The sequence below is a fragment of the Zingiber officinale genome, chromosome 2A (assembly GCF_018446385.1).
Source record: "Zingiber officinale cultivar Zhangliang chromosome 2A, Zo_v1.1, whole genome shotgun sequence".
Classification (NCBI taxonomy): domain Eukaryota; kingdom Viridiplantae; phylum Streptophyta; class Magnoliopsida; order Zingiberales; family Zingiberaceae; genus Zingiber; species Zingiber officinale.
This window is the reverse complement of record NC_055988.1, coordinates 89,451,275-89,472,985: the sequence shown is the minus strand read 5'-3', so window position 1 is coordinate 89,472,985 and position 21,711 is coordinate 89,451,275. Positions and strand designations below refer to the sequence as shown.

The 21,711-nt window shown below is 35.5% G+C and overlaps 1 protein-coding gene across 3 annotated transcripts; it reads right to left on the bottom strand.

Annotated features, from left to right (window-relative positions):
- Positions 1 to 14,247, bottom strand: LOC122041468. 3 transcript variants are annotated; one of them, XM_042601158.1, is made up of 11 exons: positions 13,840 to 14,247; positions 12,978 to 13,064; positions 12,563 to 12,709; positions 11,973 to 12,061; positions 3,404 to 3,492; positions 2,394 to 2,497; positions 2,199 to 2,289; positions 2,037 to 2,112; positions 1,842 to 1,956; positions 1,231 to 1,762; positions 1 to 852 (listed from the first exon to the last, which is right to left on the bottom strand). In XM_042601158.1, the coding sequence occupies exons 1-11, from the start codon at positions 14,108 to 14,110 to the stop codon at positions 360 to 362; spliced, it is 2,094 nt and encodes a 697-aa protein (XP_042457092.1). In that variant the 5' UTR covers positions 14,111 to 14,247; the 3' UTR covers positions 1 to 359. The 3 variants fall into 3 exon arrangements, with proteins under 3 accessions (XP_042457092.1, XP_042457090.1, XP_042457091.1); XM_042601156.1 differs by having other exon boundaries at positions 11,973 to 12,709; XM_042601157.1 differs by having other exon boundaries at positions 11,973 to 12,709; positions 12,978 to 13,075; positions 13,840 to 13,979.
- Positions 14,248 to 21,711: the final 7,464 nt, after the last annotated feature.

Genomic DNA, 21,711 nt, shown 5'->3' with positions numbered 1-21,711 from the left:
TGAAGATATAAAAGGATTTTTACCAATTCTATCACATTGATAAAAGCATTCAATTCGGGAATCTCCACCGGCTATGATGTGGTACATGTCCTAAGGACATGATCGATCATAACGTAAACGAACCTACATCCTGTAGCATGGTTGAAGCTAACAAAATTGTAGCTGCTAGAGACGTATACTGTTAAAAAATTGGTAACATATGTGCAAGTTAAAGAAAAAACTCCCGGAGGAGTTATTTTGGAACTCGAACTTTATTGGATCTTCTATTCTCTTATCTCCAAAGTGATGAAGTTTGATTTAAGGTCTCATCTGGTGCATATAAATCAAGACCAAGAATGAAGTTATTCTCATTGATTCTCTCATGCCTTGAATTTCTGTGTGATTTTTCCAACACTGCCTTTGCAGTCCTCAACAACTCTCCTGGCTCTATGGCTGATAACTCTGTTGATCCCTGATGCATTCTCCTTCAAATCATTCATCATAACTGCAGCTTTAGAAACTCCAGCATTCTGGATCTTGATAACTTGCTCAGAGGCCTTTGCGACTTGCAGCTTCAAAGCTGAAATTAAAGCAAGAATCTTCTGGCTGATTTTGTCAATAACAAATGAAGATCGAAGTTTCATCTCAGCAGCCATTTCTTTCAACTTCATCCTCAAATTCTCTCCTCGACCAATGGCCTCATTGACGGGTGGTTGTTCTGCAGCAGTAAGCCATGTAGTAATAATGGATGCATCATCTTGGAGGTCTCCATCTACTATGACTTTGATGCCATGCCTTTCCCACTGCTGCCTTGCTTCCTCCAAAGCTCTCATGTGCTCTCTTGCTCGTTTTGCCTCTTCCTCTGCCCATACCCTGGAGAACTAATAGCATTTAGATTGTGATCTGATCCAGTATTCCCCATAGTAGATATGAAAAAAAATATATTTAATAATCAAAGAACTAATAGAAGTTACAACCTCAACAAGCCAAATCAAATGCTATACTGTCAATTTGTAGAATTAAGACCAAAACTGTGACCAAGAACTCAAAAAAAAAAAAAAAATGAAGCCGGCAGAGTTAATGTAACCAATGCAGTTAGGCAAAGCTGTGAGCATAGGATCAGTAATTCTGGACAGATCAATGTGGTTATTCTGAATATCATGAAACGCTGGACATGTGAAGCAATTATCTAAGTGGAAAGGAGATATATAACACTGGCATTCTCAATACAGAACTAAGAAAAAAATTTACCTGGTCATGGACAAAGCCTTTCTCTCAACCTCCAGCTCATACTGTAACCTAGCAATGACCTGGTTCTCGCTTTCTAATTCCTTGCGAAGTTGGTTCATTCTATCCCTCTCAGAAGCCATCTCCAGCTTCTTACTTATTAGGCTCTCTAATTGTTCTTCCACCTCATGTTTTAGCCTTGCAATGAATTCCATTTCAGACTCAACAGCAGCATGACTCCTTTGCAAAGCATATTTTTCCTCCTCTTTCTGCTTCCTTAGTCTATCCAATTCCAGCCTTGCCTCTTCCGCCAACTTCTCCAAGGCCTTTGTCTTCTGCCTTTCCCTGGCAAGCTCTTTCTCAAAGCTGGCATTAATATCTTTTTCCACTTGTGACACCAAATCAGTATGAGCATTCACAGCAATTTCTGCCAATGATTCTGCTTCAATACGAGCAAGCTCCTCGCCAACAACCTCAGCAGCATCACCAGTTGCAATCGCAATGGCAGCTTGTGCTTTTGTCACAGGTTTCTCAGGTTGAAATAATCTAGTATAACCTATTGGTCAATTAACATGCCATAAATATATTTCATTCACCCAACCCAACAAGGCAAAACTGTAGATAAAAAGCATTACCGAAAGCAAGAGCAGTGATTCCTTGTTCTCCTGCTGAAAAGTCGGCTAACAAAGCAGGCCAAGCATCTGGATTTATCTTGTCAATGTCTATATAGCCAGTGGACTGGTACAATTTCTGATCATCAAAGATACCACTATATTAATACCAATGTATTATCAGTTTTAAAGTTTAATGAGATAATTTAATCTTGTTACATTTTTGTCAACTTTCAGAAGTTGCCGCTTTTCTAATGCCATCTTCCAGCTAACAAGATCCTGACGTGAAACAGGGCTGCAATGCAAGTGAGTTAAGTGGCACCAATTAGACATTTATCTGTATATATTTTGGATATGGTCTTGAGATCCCAAGATTATCACCATTCAGGAGAGAAAAGATTACAGTCATCACATTTATTGACAGAGCCTTGTTTTGACAGCTTGCTAGAAATCAGTCCAGCTTCAGCCAAGCCTATTATGTGAGGTTCATCAATGAAAATGCTTAAAATCAAGACAAGAAAAGATACCAAGCATCAAACACAAATAAATAGTATCCAAATTGATACCAATTCATACCTTGAATAGAAGGAAAATCAGGATCTTCTGGTGTCACGTCATCAAATGCAAGTTCAGTCACATTTTCTATGTACATTGCTGGATACACTTTTGAAAAAGCACTCCTGTATTTTAAAGAAGAGAGGCATTTGAAAAAGTACTCCATTTTTAAGGTTACAGAGTCAAAGATTTGTAATAACTTTGGCCAAAGCCGTTCATATAAATTTAGAAAAGAAACTTTTTTTTTCTCACCAAGGATATTTGAGAGGTTAGAAACTCAAAGATTGCTTAATAACTGGGTGAAAAATCATTCAAATAAGTCATCACAAGGTTAAGGTTATGGGTCTGAATACAAACACTGTCTAGAAGCATCTTTTTAGATCATAATCCTGCTTATAACTTCAGTAGTCATAGGCAAGAAAGTTGTATAGAAACCTAGAACAACTCACAAGTAGCTGGAAAACTTAATTGATTGCACTTAAATTCATCAACAATTTGAACAGGATGCCTCCATTTTTCAGAAATACATGGGGCAAGGAATACCTCAGTTTTGGAAATTTACCAAGCAGTGTCCATTTAAGAAACAGTAGTTTTATTCTTGTATAACTAACTATCATGAGTTAACTCAGTAGACGTAATGCCCACATACAAATCTCTATCAAGAATAACTCTGTGCAAAATGAACCATATTAATTACCCAAATAAAATCAAGGGAAACTAAAGGTAAACTTCTGGGTAGATTTTAAGAATTTAGAGCTTTATAGGTAGGTTTCCTTCAATAAGCAAAACCAGTTAGAACCTCCTTATTTTCTATGGTTCTCCCAATATCCTCCCAATGGAAAAACAAGATTTAATGAAGGCAACAAACAATGCTTCCACCATTAAGGAAAACTTAAATTTAATGAGAAGAACAGAATTGACATGGAAAGGCAATTGGCCTATTAAACAAGATTTGTTACAACTCATTAAAAAACAAGAAAACATTAAATTGTAGCCCATTTACACTATCACATAGAATGAAGAAGTTAAACCTTGCAAAGACATTGCTTGCAGATACCAGCCAACGAGCATACTCACGTCGAGAACAAAAATCACCTTGTTGAGCATCAACCTCAATGATCTATAACAATGAATCCGGTGTGTCAAGAATTCTAGCAACTCTGGGCATATAAGTTCAAAAAAGAAATGTAGATGCAAGACACTTGCAAGATATAACGATACATTGACTGGCTGTATTAAGCAACAATTTTTGGTAGCAAAGCTTCCTGTTCCACTAATTTGCAATTTCCATATACATCATGGATTAGAAGTTAAATTGCACACCAAACACTACACAATTGAAACTGATGCAACACTATTCATAGAGATATATACTATGATGACATAATAATTTTCATAAAAACGTATTGACATGATGACATGACTTGCATGACACACAACATAATGCTGAACAAATGGTAACCCAAGGGCGATGGATGATTCTTCCTAGTAGCTTCGTGTGACTTTAGCAAAAGAAACCGCAATTAAGAAAATTAAAGAAGCCCCTTATCTAACCAGTCAATTTCACTAAATCAAAGTTGTTGGTGCAATTGTCCCTGGGTGAGTTGACCAATTTGACTCAAGCTTTGATGTTTGACAATATATGAGATTGCAGGTACAATTGTCCATTAGGGAGAATGTTGGTGCATGTCTCCTTTAGTCAAAGGTTGATCAGTTTGAAGTGAGAGAGTAGTCAAGTAGGTCAAGATTGGCCGGATACTTAACTGGGAAAGTTCTAACTAGAGGTTAAGCAAGGGCAAGGCTAAGGGGATAATTGTCAGAAGAAGAAAAATCAAGTGGGTCAATGTTGACAAAACACTTGGTATGGAAAGTCTTAGTGAATGAAGCCAGGCAGATGGAAAATCCTGGTGAATGAAGCCGGACAATAAGGAAAGTCTTGGTGAGTGAAGTCAGGCAGATGGAAAGTCCTGGTGAGTGAAACCCGACATTAGAAAGTTTTGGTGAGTGAAGCCAGACAAATGGAAAGTAAGTGAAGTCAGACAGTTGGAAAGTCCTAGTAAGTGAAGTCAGACAGTTGGAAAGTCCTAGTAAGTGAAGCCAGGTAGGAAAATCCTAGTGAGGGAAGCTAAATAGTGAAAAGTCCTGACGAGTGAAGCCATGCATTGAAAAATCCAGGTAGGTCAAAGGTTGACCGGATACCTGGTGTTTGAAAGTCCAAGTGGATCATGGAGGACCAAACATTTGGCACGAGGAGAAAACTCCAAGTGAGTCAAAGGACCGACCGGACACTTGGTGGAAAAGTCTCAGCAGGTCAAGGGTGACCGGATGCTAGGTAATGAGGAGTCCTAACAGGTCACGGTTGACCGAATACTGGGCAATGAACCCTAGGACTCGGATTTAGGAGCTAGGGTTGTCAAATCGATTAGGAAGAGCTTAAGCGATTAGGCTAGAGCTTAATCGCTTAAGTCTCAAATATCGCAAATGAACAGAAGGGTGCTGAATCGCTTAGGGTAAGTGATTCAGCACATGGTAATCGATTAAGGGATAATCTTAATCGATTAAGATGGTTCTTCACGAAAGCACGGCATGGTGTTGAATCGATCTGGTGAATTGATTCAACATGTCTTAAGCGATTAAAGTAATCACTTAAGGCCTTTTCGGTAAGGAAACAGAAGTTGTTGTAAGCAATTAAGCAAGGCAACTTAATCACTTACGACTCTTTTCGCGATCGAGTAGAAGGGAGCAGAATCGATCAGGCTAATCGATTCTGCCGCTCTTAAGTGATTGGGGTAATCGCTTAAGTTCAAAGATATAGTCGTTCTAAGCAGATTGCCAACGTGGTAATCACTTAAGAGATTCTTAAGTGATTAAGGCACCCGAGGTAACCCTAAAAGAGGATTTTTCGTGACCATTTTCAACAACAGCACTTAACGCCAGTTCTTGGAGTTATTGGAGCTAAGTGTTGTTGCATTTCCTTCTAAAGCAAGCTAAGATATCATTGTTGTAATCTTGTGTAAAATTTCATCGTATTTGTTCTTGCTCTTCTCGATGTATTTTGTGTTGTGAGCTTGTAAGAGGTTTGTCCGCCTCCGGATTGTTTCCGATAAGGAGTGTTTTCATAGTGTAGATGTGTGCACTGGGTGAATCCTTGGATTAGTTACCTTAAGGAGACAGATACCAAGTAAATCCTTTGTGTTAGCATTGAAGAGTTGTTCGCTTCAAGTATTCCACTGCAAGATCATTTTCATCTAAGCGAGCGAGCTATTCACCCCCTCTAGCTCCCCTTGGTCCCAACAAGTGGTATTAGAGCCCAGACGGCTAAAAGGACTAACCGTCGACTGTGCAAAAGAACCATTATCCAATCGAGCTATGTCGGTGGAATATTGACCTCTAACGAAGAAAGTAAGGGCTCCCATGTCTAGATCAAGCTGACCAGACACTAAACCAAACAGAGAAGTCCTAATTGCGGCTAGGCAAGGAAGACTTAGTAAGTCAGTTGGACTGAGGGGCAAGAAAGTTCTAATAGGTTAGTTGGACCTAGAGGCAGGAAAGTCCTGGTGGGTCAAGGATCAGATGACATTAAGCGAATAGGCTTGAGCGGGGGATTGTTGGGTTGCAAATAAAGTTCCACATTGAAAACACATGAAAAGGATGGGAAAGATATCTCCATTAATATGAGACATTTGGTAAGCCCAAAAGCAAAACTATGAGGGCTTAGGTCCAAAGTGGATAACATCATACCATTGTGAATATATCTAAATTCTTTTGGTTCTAATAATTGGTATCCGAGTGAGATCGCTCTTCAACGGACTCATCGTCGGAAAGGGCAACGAGCTAGAGGAAGAAGAAGTTGAAGCCCTAAAGTCAACAAGTCAAATATTTCATCTAGAGAGCTTAACTTCAAGATGGATCTTTGAGATGGACTCGGATATGATATTAGGGCGCCTCCACCATTCATATCTTCAAGCTTCGATCTTTGGAAATCAATGATCAAAAATTTTCTCATGATGGAGATAGAGCAATGGTTTGCCCAATGGAGGGATTTGAAACTTCAAGCGTTAGCAAAGGCAAACTCATCAAGAGAAGCAAATGGAGCGAGGAACAAATCCAAAGATACGAGGTCAATGATAAAATGACCAAATTATTGATCAATTTATTGCCAAGCAACATTTTGAGCCAAATTGGAGATTATGAAGATGCCAAGGAGCTATGGAGCAAATTGGTGAAGCTCTATGAAGATCCATCCTCAATGGAGTGCAACGATAGAGGCAAAGAGGGAAACTCTTTGTTTCATGTGCATGAAGATTTGGAGATTGAGAGATGCTCAACATCCAAGGATGAAGAAAGTCAAGAGGCATCCACCTTAAAAATTGAGGGGAAGCATAGATTATCAATGTTGGATCAAGAAGAAGCTTCTACATCAGGATCGAATGGAGATTGTGCCATTCTACATATCAAGAAAGATCAAATGGAGGATCTTGTGCCACTCATACATGTGAAGGTATAAAAATCTCAAGTTGTAATAATAAAAATCATATTATTTACTTTGAGTGTAGGGAAAAAGGATATTACAAGAGTAAGTGTCCTAAATTAGCCAAGAAAAAAGCTCAAGTGGCACTCAAGGCAAAAGAGAAATCAAAGAAGACACAAGCCTTGGTACGTAAAAGCAGGGAGCATATTAGATGCTTTTCTTGCAATCAAAAGGGTCACTACTAGAATCAATGTCCAAGGGAGAGGATTCCAATCAAGAGCCAAGGAGAAAGCTCAATTCAAGGGGAGCTCTTAAGAACATACCCAAAGTATCATTTATTGGGGCAATCCCTTTAAGAAATGATAAAAAGCATGCTAGAAATAATTTATATCATTTTAATATTATTTATCATGAAAATAGGAAGCATGATAAGATTAAGAAAAAGTATGTAACATATCATGCTAGAACTACCTTACTTAAGGATAGGAAGGTGAAAAATGATTTAGGGAAGAAATCTAAGAAAAATAGATATATGCCTAAAAGAAAAAAATCTCAAAAGATAAATGAAAAATCTAAGTTTGAGGATTTATGGAAGGAAAATCAAGTCTTCAAATCAAGACTTGGAAAATTAGAGAGGACCCTTAGAAAAATGACAAATGAAGAAAAAGGGTCCAAGAATAAAACCCTAGGTCAAAATAGACAAGATTCATCCAATGGTTGTAGGGGTTTGAGATACAAACCTAATGCCAAGAAGGATGTCTTTTTATCTTATAGTTTTATTTAACTATGGAACCAACCCTAGGTATGAAGTCAAGTCAAAGTTACAAGGGAAGCTATCCCTAGAGTTGACTTAAGGAGACTAGTGTGACCAAGGTTTCTAAGAAGCCTAGGAAGGTCATTAGGAAGGAATCAAGGGAGGTTATCCCTAGTGAATACCTAGAACACCCAAGAAGCACAAATAGATTTTAGGTTTGTAAGAGTGTGTTCTTTACACTTTAGATAAGTTTAGAGAGTGTCAACACTAATTAGAAGGGTAGTTAACTCAACTTTGATAAAGTTAGCACTTCGAGGCATTTTCAAGGCATTGTGACACCTTGAAAATGAGAAGGATTAATTGTTTACTCTTTGGAAGAGTAAAATATGCCAAAAATTTAAAGATTTGGACCTAATTAAATTGACACAATTATGATAGAGGTTAAAGAAATGTCAAGTTGGGATTTTGACAATTTCTTAAGGAGATAAGGCAGCTAAGGATTATTTTTAAATTTAGCGATTAGTTAATGATACTTAGATAGATAGTCTAGGTATTTCCTTTATGCTAAAATTGCCGTAATTGTGTGCCCATCATATGTCATGACCTCATATTTAGCATTTATATATGTTTATGAAAAATGCCATGATATTTTTGATACATCTCATACATGCATCATTCCATATTTAGAGTTTATTTTGGAAAATATGCATGTGATATATGTCATGATCATTTTCATGTATTATTTTAATTCCTTGTAATTAAGGACAATGACATTAATTATCAAATGACGTCTTAGGCGGATGATCAAAATTTAAAATGCCTAGTTAGAAATGCATGATCTCTTAGATTGGGGAAAACTAATATCTACATCTCACAAGGACTATAAGTTGACTTATATTTGTTTTGATGCATATAGATACAAGTAAGAGGTTAGAAGGATGAACAAAACTCAAGATGTTGATTTAGTGCATTTATTTGAGTTTTAGTTTCATCAAAACACATAGATTATGTGTAATCCAATCATGGGGAAAGCAAGTGTAAGTTATGTGCAGTAAGCCCAAAGATTATGGTTGGAAATTGATTTTGAAATATGTTTTCAAAAATGTTTTTGAAAATCTTTGTGAAGACTATTTGTTGATAGCAAGCACCATTGAATAATTAGAGACAAACTAAAAGAAACATTGAAGCTTTCAATGATTTCAATTGTGTGTCAATCTTTAAAAAAGAGATATTTTCTTATAAAATTATTTTTCCCTGATAGTATATGACATAAATAATGCCTACAGAAAGTTTCTTAATTTTTAAAATTTTGTAGAATTATTTATGCATTTATGAAATTCGTCCTGAAATCGAAATCAGAAATTCAGTTATGATAATCGATTGGATCAATTGATTACCACACCCCAATCGATTAAGGCAATCGATTGGAGTGAATTCCTATGAGCATATAGGCTCGCGGAATCAATCAAGTGATCGATTAATAGGTATTAATCGATTAGGCAATCGATTAGAACATGGTGATCGATTGAAACTCAACTTCAATCGATTAAGAGAAGCTACAATCGATTGGTAGCTGACATCAATTGATTACTGATGCTGATTTTGGCTGAAATGGTCTAATTTCATTTCATTATACCACGTTTAGTCGAGTTAACTATCCCTAACCCTCTGAAATGCATTTATAAGTATTTACAGGAAGTTTTCTTGATGAAAACAAGAATGAAATGGTTAAAGAAAACTAATTTGGAGTTTAGTATGAGGGTTGGTTTCAAGATTGAAATTTTTAACCTCAACTTCAATTTTGGATTTTCTAAAGGATCAGAAACTCCAAATCATTGTTGGTGCAATGATAGAAGTTTGGAGCATGCTTTGAGGGGGAGGATCTCCTTAAAGGCATGATTTAAGTATGAAAAGGAAGAATGCTCTGGGAGCATTAAATGATTGCAAAATGCTCTATGATAAGCATTGGATGATGTATGCTCAAGAGTGAGCATCAAGGAAAATGAAGGGTATGGGACCTTCATTGTGAAGTTGTGAACAACACATAAGATAAATCGTGAGAGAAGATTTTTGATGTGTGTCAAAAGGGGAGAATGTAGAGTTTAAGTTAGGAAATTCTCTATATTCAAAGGGGAAGAATGTGAAACCCTCATTCATGCTTTGGCATGAAGAAGAAGTTGGGCTATTGGGTGAGTCTAACTTAAATGTATTATCAAACATAAAAAAAAAGGGAGATTGTTGGTGCAATTGTCCCTAGGTCAAAGTTGACTAGTTTGACTCAAGCTTGACTTTTGATTTTTGATAATATATGGAGATTGCAGGTGCAATTATCCATTAGGAAGAATGTTGGTGAAAGTCTCCTCTAGTAAAAGGTTGACCAGTTTGAAGTGAGAGAGTAATCGGTCAAGGTTGACCGAATACTTGATTGGGAAAGTTCTAATTGGAGGTTAGGCAAGGGCAAGACCAACGGGATGATTGGCAGAAGAAGAAAAACCAACTAGGTCAATGCTGGCCAGACACTTGATGTGGAAAGTCCCGGTAAGTAAAGTCAGGCAGATGGAAAGTCACGGTGAGTAAAGCCGTGTAGTGAGGAAAGTTCTGGTGAGTGAAGCAGGTAGATGGAAAGTCCCGGTGAGTGAAGCCAGACAATAAAAAGTCCTGGTTAGTGATGCTAAGCAGTAGAAAGTCCTGGCGAGTAATGTCAGGCAAATGGAAATTCCTGGTGAGTGAAGCTAGGCAGTTGGAAAGTCCTAGTGAGTGAAGCTAGGCAGTGAGGAAATCTGCCAGATGGAAAAATCCTAGTGAATGAAGCCAGCCATTAGAAAATCCTGTTAGGTCAAAAGTTGACCGGATATCTGGTGTTTAGAAGTCCAAGTGGATCATAGAGGACTGGACACTTAGCACGAGGAGAAAAGCCCAAGTGGGTCAAAGGATTGGAGAAATCCTAGTAGGTTAAGTGTGATCAGATGCTACGCAATGAGGAGTCCTAATAGGTCACGATTAACCGGAAGTTGGGCAAGGAACCCTAGGACTCGGGTTTAGGAGCTAGGGTTGCCAAATCGATTAGGCAGAGCTTAAGCAATTATCGCTTAAGGCTCAAATATCGCAAATGAACAGAAGGGTACTGAATCGCTTAGGGTAAACGATTCAGCCTGTGGTAATCGATTAAGATGGTTCTTCACGAAAGCACAGCATGGTGCTGAATCGATGTAGCGAATCGATTCAGCATGCCTTAAGCGGTTAGAGTAATCTCTTAAGGCCTTTTCTGTAAGGAAACAAAAGATGTGGTAAGTGATTAAGCAAGAAAGCTTAATCACTTACGGCTCTTCTCGCGATCGAGTATAAGGGAGCGGAATTGATTAGGCTAATCGATTCCGCCCCTCTTAAGCGATTGGAGTAATCCCTTAAGTTCAAAGATATAGTCGTTTTGAGTAGGTTGCTGACATGGTAATCGCTTAAGAGATCCTTAAGCGCTTTGAGTAGGTTGCTGACATGGTAATCGCTTAAGAGATTCTTAAGCGATTAAGGTGCCTGAGGTAACTATAGAAAAGGGTTTTTCATGATCGTTTTCAACAACACTCAACGCCAGTTCTTGGGAGTTCTTGGAGCTAAGTGTTGTTGCATTTCCTTCTACCAACAGGCAAATTCAAGTAACAATAAGAGAGCAAGCTAAGATTTCATTGTTGTAATCTTGTGTAAGATTTCATCGTATTTGTTCTTGTTCTTCTTGATGTATTTTGTGTTGTGAGCTTGTAAGAGACTGCTTCACCTCCAAATTATTTCCGAGAAGGAGTGTTTTCATACTTTAGATGTGTGCACTGTGGATCCTTGAATTAGTCATCTCAAGGAGGTAGATACCAAGCCCCAAAAAAAAAAAAAAACCCAGGTCCCCTTGGTCCCAACAAAAGTATGCTCAGATCTTAACTAACTTTGGGATACGCAAAAAAGATTTATGATGTATGCATAGGACAGATAGTGGCCAGAACACTACATAGGTTACAGTCTTCATCTAGGATCAATGCATCACCTTAGAGAAACAAGGATAATATCATCATGATATATTAAACAAAGAAAAAAAATAAGAAAGAATGGAAAATGAAATACTTTATTATGATTCAATATTAAACAGTGTAACTATCTTGTCTGATACCAACAACCTTAGCAATCAGGCCCTTGTATTAATAAGAAAAAGATGTTATATGCCTTGCTACAAAATAAATTTCTGCTATAAGAGCATCAAAGTTCTTATCACATGATACACATCCATAATATGAGCAATATGACAATTATTACCACAAAAGCATATTGACTGCTGCAGAGTATCAAGTCAAGTGTCTGACAAATTAACCTAACTGCTAAGGAGGGAAGGCACTACCTTCAAAACCTGCAATGCTGCAAGCGCTTGCCCCTGAACCTGATCAATAATTCCAGGAACCAAAACCTTTCCAGGGAGTACCTGTTGAACTGCAGGATCGAGAGGAGCAGGTATACCAGAAAGGGAGAAAGATTTCTCAGGTAAAAGTGGCTTAATAAATGAAGATCTATCAATTTCATTGTCACACTCTGAATTAGGTTGTTTTTTTTGACACACATATGTAGATAATGGTACAGAATATGCAGCAGAAAAGCCACTGGCACCTAAGTTATGTCCTTTTGAAACACTAACTGAATCATACTCGAGCATCTGTTCTTCGACAATATCGAGATCTGATTTGACAAGCTTTTCTAGTAAAACTTGTTCACTAATGTCTGGCACAACTGGACAATTAGTGCAGTCCGTTATAGGTGACTGCAGAAAGTTATTCCGATCGGCATCTTTCACCAATTCTACATCATTTAGACTTAGAGATCCCCCAACAGATCTAACATTTTCTAACAATGTACTTTCCAATTTCTGCACGTAATCATATCTGCTCTCACTAATATCTCCAGAAACATATTTAAGAGGCAAATCTTTGCTTGTACCTGTCTCATTGTCTTCATGGAAGTTACTGGTCATGTCATCTTTTTCAGTCAAAATCACATCAAAATCGTTGCTAACTTGATCACCTTCTGTCCTTGTATCATACGAAGTCGTGAACTCCTTTGATGGATCCACTCGATTCTTGGTCCCTGAGGAACAAGAACATGGAAGGATAGCTAATAGTATGATTTATCATATAATAGGAAAGAAAGATAAAGGCGTGGGTACAAGAAAGATATATTCAATTATGATTTAGCTTCTAAGAACAAAGAAAGATAAAGGAGCAAGTGCAAGAGATATTCAAAATATCACATCCAGTACATAAAATATCCATTAGGACAGATAACTTTTCAGATGAAAAATAACCAATTTATAAGAACAACATAAAATTCAAGCAATGTCATTAACTACACATACCAGACAGATTTTTATTGATATAAACTAATGTTGTGAATGCAACTCCAGCAGCAAAGAGAGATCCAACTAGTGTTAATCCCATCACATCTGAAAAGAAACTAACAGAGAAGTGACATCAGTAATCCAAAAATCATATTGAAAAAGTAATTATACAAAGTAATTGGTACCAACCAATCAAGGTTTTAAGATATGAAAAAGTACAATTTCACACAGAAATAGTGGAACTATCATCATTGGCAATTCCAAATTTTCAAACATATATATATATATATATATATATATATATATATATATATATATATATATATAAGATTTAAGAGCTGAAGATAACTCTTTAACTGGGGGCAGTTAAGAAAATCATTAAACTAACACACAAGTAATGAAATAATCCTAAAAAAGCTAGATGAGCTATTTTACAGAAGGTAATTCATTTAGAAGGTTAAATGGTAGTCATTTATTGTTTCATCACAAGAATGTCAGAGATGAGAAAACCACCATGATCAAGAATTGGTTTCAACTAGAAAAAAAAAAATCTATTGATTAGGAAAGGGCTTGAAAATGTTAACGGTTATCTTATTTCCGTGAAAACTCAGACCTTCTACCATAGAAGACGCCTATGCGATTGAAATTTGTTTGCCTCAGGAAGAGATGCAAGCTATATATCGAAAATCTGAAAGATTTAGTGTCTTCAATACACTAATGAAAAAGAGGACACTGAATGAATGCACGAAAGAACCAAATTCAGCGGGAGCTTCCTCGTCAGCCGAGCAACGATGAACGATAACTAGTGTCAACCAGGACAGTAAAATCAAACAGTAAGAGGCGCTCCACACGTCTCAAATTCAAAAAGATCTTTCCTTACCTCGAATCCCCTTCTTTTTCTTGGACTCTTCTGCGCCGCTCCCCGCGTCGGACCAACCGGCGAAAGCATCTAGCGAGGCATCAGATACATTCCAAGCCCACCCTGCGCCTCCACCCCCTTCCGACTCTCCGGCAACGGAAGATACCACGAGGCGACGATTAGAAGGGCGGAAACGAACTCGGAGGAAGGAGGAGGAGGAGTCGCGGCAGCGGAAGCCGAGTCTGAGGCGGAGAGAGTTGGGGGACGACGGGCACATCAAGGATGATGCCATGGCGTGGATCGAGATCGAAGTGAGAATTGTCTAGGGTTTGTTGGTGTTCCTGGGAGGTGGAGGAGGAGGATGGCGAGAAGGAGGATAAACTCTCAGTCAGGTAAGAAATCGCCGGACGGAGATAAAGACAGGGAGAAGCGAAGGATTTAGATTATTATTAAATTATAAAAATATTTTAATCAAAATATTTATGAGAAAATTATAGTATTTTAATTTTACATTATAGTATTTCAGCTTGAACCGCCTAATTAAGTTTACAAAATACTCATTTCCCGTACATAACTTCTAAAATGATTAAATCATGTATGAGATGCCAATTTTACTTGTCCACGTCATTGCTCGTCCATGTCGCTGTCCACATCAAGTACTTGTCCGAAGTAAGAAAATGCATCCCGACCTATTTTAATTTCACGAACTTCCCCTTCTACTAAAACTCAATCCCAAACCCTAACTCCTCCTCCCCTCTTGACGTCACCTACTTCTTGCTTCTGTTTATTTTCAAAAACCCAATCCCAAACTCCTCCTGAACTTGGTCACCTGCTCGTTCCCGTCGTTCAGCGTTTCACCGACGAAGTCCTATATCACCAACCCTCCTCATATATGACTTCTTCACCTCCACAAGTGTAGTCATTTGCTTTTGTGTTCTTCAGAAGTTGTGAAGTCCAAATCATATATTCTTTAGCTACTGTATTCCCGGAAGCTTCATGACATAGGTCAAAGTTCGACTTCACCACATTTTTCACCTTTTTAGCTCGTTATTGTCCCGAGCTTCACCATCTTTTTCACCGTGTTAGCTCTTTATTGTCTCATCGCGCCACATTAATATATCTATGACAATGTCGAAGTATCATCATCATCTCCAAAGATAAAAATATTGAGAGTAAAAGTATTTTTTTTAATTGTTCATTTATTTCTCATTATAGCTTTATTTATGTAAACATATTTTTTATATTTAAGTTTGTTAATACTATCCAGATAAATTGCTCAACACATACTTTATCTAAATAGATTAATACCATCAAGATGAATTATTAATACTATTTAATTTTAGTAAAAAGTGCAGTTTGATTTAATATTTGTCATACTTCGTACCTAAAATGTATTAAGAATTTCTTAATCTAAATAGGTTATATCGTCTTGAAACCGAACACCTTATGTGTGTAAAGAACTCATAGTATTATCAACAAATTTTAAAAAATTAATATTTTTAAGATTATAGTGTGTATAGATTAGTTCATTTACTTAGTTTAAGTTATCAACAAGTTTAATATTTTTTTAGATTATATGATATTTATGTTTGCATTAATTCTAATTTCATAATTGTTAATTATGTTTTCATTTGTTGTATAGAGTTAGTGACTAAGTTTAGTTTAACTTTGTTTTACTATTGGTATTTTATTAAATTTATAAATTTTGATTATTATTTTGTTATCCAGCGAGAAAGTAAAAGAAATACATCAAGTTCAGAAAGTACAATTCAATTATCAAATTTGCTGGACAAGTTACATTGGATGAATAAGTTGACACATTTTATAGATTTTTTTTCTGAAACTTCTATAAGAGGAAAGACAAAGGGTCATTCAGGAGTTATACTCGACAAAAAACATGTAAATGTTATACGAAGTAGCCCCTTTTCATGATTCGTAAACATATTAGAAATTCAACATCTTAGGGGATTACTGTGAACATATTTGAGAGTTGAGATTGCGAAGAAGAGATATTTAAATTCGCCAATGTGGTTGTGTCCTTCACAACCAATGATGTAGCATTATTGGTTGGAATCCCAAATAGAGAGACATGTCGAGATGGATTCCAATGTTGCCTTTGGTGCATTATTCAAAATATTTTTTTCCAAGTAAAGACCTAAATCGATCTAGATTGGAAAATCTAATGAGGATATATTGTCTCAAAGTCGATTCAGATTTAGATATTTTGTTATTTTATAAATTTGTATTTTGTATCTTTTTTCTTCTGTTTTATTTGCTTCTAGTATATATAAGCTACCTTTATGAAAAAGGTAGATCCGCTACCTTAGCGGCCCCTAATGTTGGTCCCACGGATATGAAGGCAGGTAAATACAGGTACACAGGCCATAGGCGCATGATGGGGTAAATCCCAAGTCGTCAGTTCCTGAGAATCGACCCCTAGCCATTACATCAGAGATGTCATGCGCCCACCGTTTGTGCTACGCCTTGGGGGCATATAAGCTACCTTTAAGGATTGTAGATATTGTCGATGATTTCGATAATCTATGAAGTTATAATTGGGTTGAGGCTATATATAATTATATGGCTTCTCAACTGTCAATATTTAGGAATACTATTGTATCAAAGACTCCTAGGTGTACCCTCTCACTGCCTTATATGAAAGGATTTGTTGGTTTACTTGTTGTAAATTTTTATTGGTTAGTTAATATATTTCATAAATATTTTAATAGTAGCCAATTGTTGAACTATCACACAGGCTTGGTTTCTTGAGCATATCCTTATTCAAGTGGCAGACAACATTATAACACCGAGGATACGTAAGTGGATGTCTACTTATTCTCATACAAATAAAATAAAGGTTAAGTTAGCAAAACTATTACCTAATCAGGTAATCATTATATATATTTCAACTCATGCTAAATTCATCTTACATAGTTAATAATTTTTAATTAAATATGTATCGTTATTGATTTTGTAGATTATTGTTGATATTCTCCCTATCTCAAGGAAGTAAATTTACTTAGCACCCCCCCTTCCTTATTAAATTTGAGTCTACACCACAATAGGGTGAGACATCGGCTTCACAATTTCACATAGACTCAGAGGAAGAAATTAGATGTGCTCATTGTATTAAAAAGGAAAAAACTAATCCAAAAGATTACCCTTGATAATGAAAGCTTAGTGAAAGCTAATCAAAAATTAGTTGTCATTCTAGAAAAGGAAGGTTTTTTTTATCCAACTAGTCATTCTGCTAAAGATCCTCATCCTTGTTAGAGTGTATACTAAAAGTTTAGCTTTTTGTATAAACATATAAAAATCACACTGGTCAAATGTCTACATTTATATGTTAAGTATAGTTATTCAATTAATTTATATTGTAGATAACATGATGTGTGGTGTTACACACAGAAGATCATGTTATCAATTCCTTATAAATTATAAATAGTAGCTCACGACTAAGATGGAAAGGAACAAACCATTGGAGTAGTCGTAGTGTAATTTGATATTAGTTTATTTTAACTATAAAATTAACTAGTACACTCTGAGTATATTGAGCTGGATCATTTAAGGTAAGTTCTTTTTATACTGACTGAATAAAAGAACAAGACCTTTGTTATTATGGAAGTGTGTGCTCTTAATTCTGATATAATAACAAACACATATATCTAGTATTTATTTCTTTGACTTATTAATGGGTGAGATTTAGTTTGATAAATCAAAAGACCCGATAAGTTGGGAAATGATATTATTTATAGTGTGTATTGTTGATTATAGAAGGAAACTATGTCCTAGTAATCTAGGTTGATGATGCCCCCAAGAGGAGCTCATAAGGATTGTCATGTAAACCCTGTAGGTGGATTTAGTCTGACATGATAATGAAGTTGAGTCGTACTACTCTTGGAGCTAGATATTAATTAAGTGAGTTGTCAATAACTCATTTAATTAGTGGACATTTTATATCTTAAACACAGGGAGACTAATACACTCATAATAAGAAGGAGCCCAAAATGTAATTTGGGATTGGTGCGGTAGTTCAATAATAATTCTTTAGTGATATGAATTATTATTGATGAAATTAAGTTAGGTGCTCGGGGTGAACACGGGAAGCTTAATTTCATTGGGAGACCAAAACCAATTCCTCCTCTCGGTCCATATCGTAGCCTCTTATTTATAAAGTGTTATACCCACCCATACCCACTTTTTTACCCATCCTTATGTGGTTGGCCAAGCCAAGCTTGGAGCCCAAGCAAGGGCCGGCCAAGACATGGCTTGGATGGGTTGAAGTGTGGCTGGCCCTAGCTTGAGTCCAAGATTAGGTGGCCGACCACAATAAAATTAAAAAGGATTTTATTTTTAAAAAATTTTCTTATGTGGATTTCATGGTTTTAAAAGAGAGTTTAAAATTTAAATCTTTCTTTTTATAGCTTTCTACAAAAGATTAAGTGAAAGATTTGATATCTTTCCTTATTTGTAGTTGAAAGGAATATTTTAATTTTTGATAAAACTTTCCTTTTTTAACCATCCGCATGATTTAAAAGAGAGTTTTAAAATTAAATCTTTCCTTTTATAGTTTCTACAAAAGATTAAGAAAAGATTTGATATCTTTCCTTATTTGTAGATTAAGATGAAGATTTTAATTTTAAAGATAACTTTCCTTTTTGGAAATCATCCATATGTTTTAATAGAGAGATTTTAATTTATAAAATTTCCTTTTATAACCAACAAGAGAAAATTAATAGAGAAATTTTTTATTTTAAAAATTTCTGGAAACAAATTAGGAAGTTTTAATTTTGTGTTTAAAACTTTCCTTGCTTGGATGATCAAGAGGTGGCCGGTCACATTGAGTTTGAAAGGGAAATTTTTTATTAAACTTTCATTTCATTGGCTAAGAGAATAAGGAAGTTTTTTATAAAACTTTCCTTATTTGTCAAGACCAAGTAATATAAAAGAGAGGGTAGAGGTGCCTCACCTCATAACTTATATTCTAGTTTTCTATTTCCTTGGTTGGTGGTTGACCCTTCACATCCTCTCCCTCTCCTATTCTTCTTCCTTGGCCGACGTCATCTTCATCTTAAGGAGCTTGGTTGGTGGCCGGATCTTGCTTAAGGAAGAAACAGAGATAGGAGGTCTTGTTTCTTAGCATCCCTTGGAGTTTGGTGGTGACTGAACCTCATCTTCTCTTGGAGTTCTTGTGGTGGCCGAAACTTGCGTGGAGAAGAAGGTAGCTTGGGTGGTTCTCGTCTCGGTAGATCGTCGCCCACACGACGTCCGAGATAAGAAGAGGAATACGGTAGAAGATCAAGAGGTTGTTGCTTACAAAGAAAGGTATAACTAGTAATTCTATTCCGCATCATACTAATTTTCTTTGTATGAATTTTGAAATACCAAACACAAGAGGCATATGAATCTAGGTTTCAAATTTGTGATTCGAGTTTGTGTTTTTTTTATTTTTCGAATTTATGATTCGATTGTTCTATTTGGTTAAACCTAGGGTTATATAAGGAAATTAAATATTAGATTTATTTAAAAGGTTTTGTCTAGGCGGTGGTAGATGATCTCATACCCAAGAAGACCTAGTACCTCGCTATGCAGCCCTGGAAGTTAATTTTAGAAATTAATATTTAATTGAATTTATAACATGGGTGTATTTGGATCAATAATGTTAAGCATCGTTTGCGATCCAAGTCTAAACTATTAAGAATAGATAAGTTAAATTTGAAATCAATAATGTTAAGTACTGTTTGCGATTCTTAATTTAATTTCTAAAGAACACAATAGGTTGTAAGTAAAGGCTCAGGACTTGTACAAAATTTTTGTACAGGGGAACCGATATGATATTCCGCATAGCAACCAACAATCCTGACCTTGTTTCAACCAATCTGAAGAGGAGAGGATGTGAAAGAAGTCACATAACCTCAGGTTGACCCCTAAAGATACACATAATTGGCTAGCATTGGTCCCATGTAAGAAGAGGACCAGGAGAAAAATAAAGGAGTATGAAGGGGGTAACTTGGAGATAAAGGCTAGGGAGGTTGATTTTGAAATGAAAGAAGAAGATAAAACTATATTAGTTGACGACGAAATTGATGATGAAGAAGAGGTTGATAAAATAAAAACAAGGGAGAAGGAAATGAAGACTATGAATTGAGTGCTATTAAAGTAAGTTGACATTTATGCAAATATATTTAAGTTTGTTTGAAGTAATTGCATTATATTTAATTTGTCTTTTTCTTATGTTAAATACATTGAGTTTAATTTATTTGCAGTATTTGAAAGGAAAATTCAAAGAGACAAAAAAGAAAAAAAATGAAAAGAACATATTACCTACCTGATAGAATTCCGTCAAAATTTGAGATGACCTACTTTTGATTTCCTATGGGAGGAAGGCTACTACTCATTGACTATAAATGACTTCTTCACATGTGTCTTAGGCAACGTATTTACAGACAAAGAAGTAATTGATGCATACAATTCATTACTTTTCATGGAAGCTTCCTTGTCTAATAGGTTGTATAATAAATCCATATATTGCTCAACTGGATTCACGGTAAATATTTGCCTTCATGTTATAATTTTTATTATGTTTGTGGTATAGTTACACTAATTTATGATTATATATTGAATCTTGCAGTCATCATATGGACATTTATGGAAAACAATTTAATGTCATATTATCAAAATAAATCCGGTTGATCGAGAAGCTCGGTATATTTTTATACCTATAAATACTAATCGTACACATTATCATTTAATGGTTATGGACACTGAGGCAAAAAACGTTCTGCCATTATAATTCGTTGTCCTACAACTATAAATATGATCAACATTTTGTAGAGCTAGTTAGTATTAAGATATGAAAGTTATATTCTAGCATTATGATACTTGTTATATATTTTTATGAATATTTTTTTGTTTATCCAATGCTCATAGATCTCTAGAATGAAAATGTTTTCCAGTGATAAAGTGAAGGAGCTACATAATTGATTACAAGAATATCACCCTTTTGAAGAATGAGCTTCTACTAAAGTAGATTGTCCTCAATAAATATTGTCGTAAGTAAATTATTATATTATTAGTAAATTTTAATGATACATTATCATTATAATTTTATTCCTAATTTAATTTTGTGTTACTATAGAAATGACTGTGTCTTCTTCGTTATGCAATATATAAGACATCTATTATACAATATTGATATGAAATTTACTCAAAAAGACATTCATACATTTAGAGTGGATGTTGCATTATGAATCAGTAGGGACAAATTTTATAAATTCAAAGTAGAATGAATTTTATTAACCTTGTTGTTGACGAGTTGTAGTATGTTTGCAAATGATGTGTTATAGTATGTTTGTAATTGACGTGTATAGTATGTTTGTAATTTGTATATCAAAATTCAAAGTATGTTTATTTATTGTAAATTTATACTTCATCTAATTATTTGTTATGAAATTTGTTTAGTCTAGATTCTTGTAATTATTCATTGTTATTTTTCTAAAATGTGGTGTTGTGTTGTTTTTGTATTGTATTGCTTAAAATTATTGTGTTGTGTTATTCTAAATTGATCTTGTACTGGATTGTGTGTAAAATCCATATATTGTTCTTGTATTGGATTAATATTGGATTGTTTAAAAATATTGTTTATTAGTGCTGTAATTAGAAGTTCTCGAATCATCTTGAACAATGCATTCATGCTTTCAGAACAATTCGTTGTCAACATTGAGTACATTCTACCAGGGAAATGTGCATTTGCCCATTTTGTAGATTCTATATTTTGAATCCATTTATAAACATCTACATGTGTCTCTGACATAGTCTGCATGATTCGATCAAATTGTGGAATTATATTTGCTCTAGCTGTAGTCCAAAACAATCCTAATATAGCTCTATCAT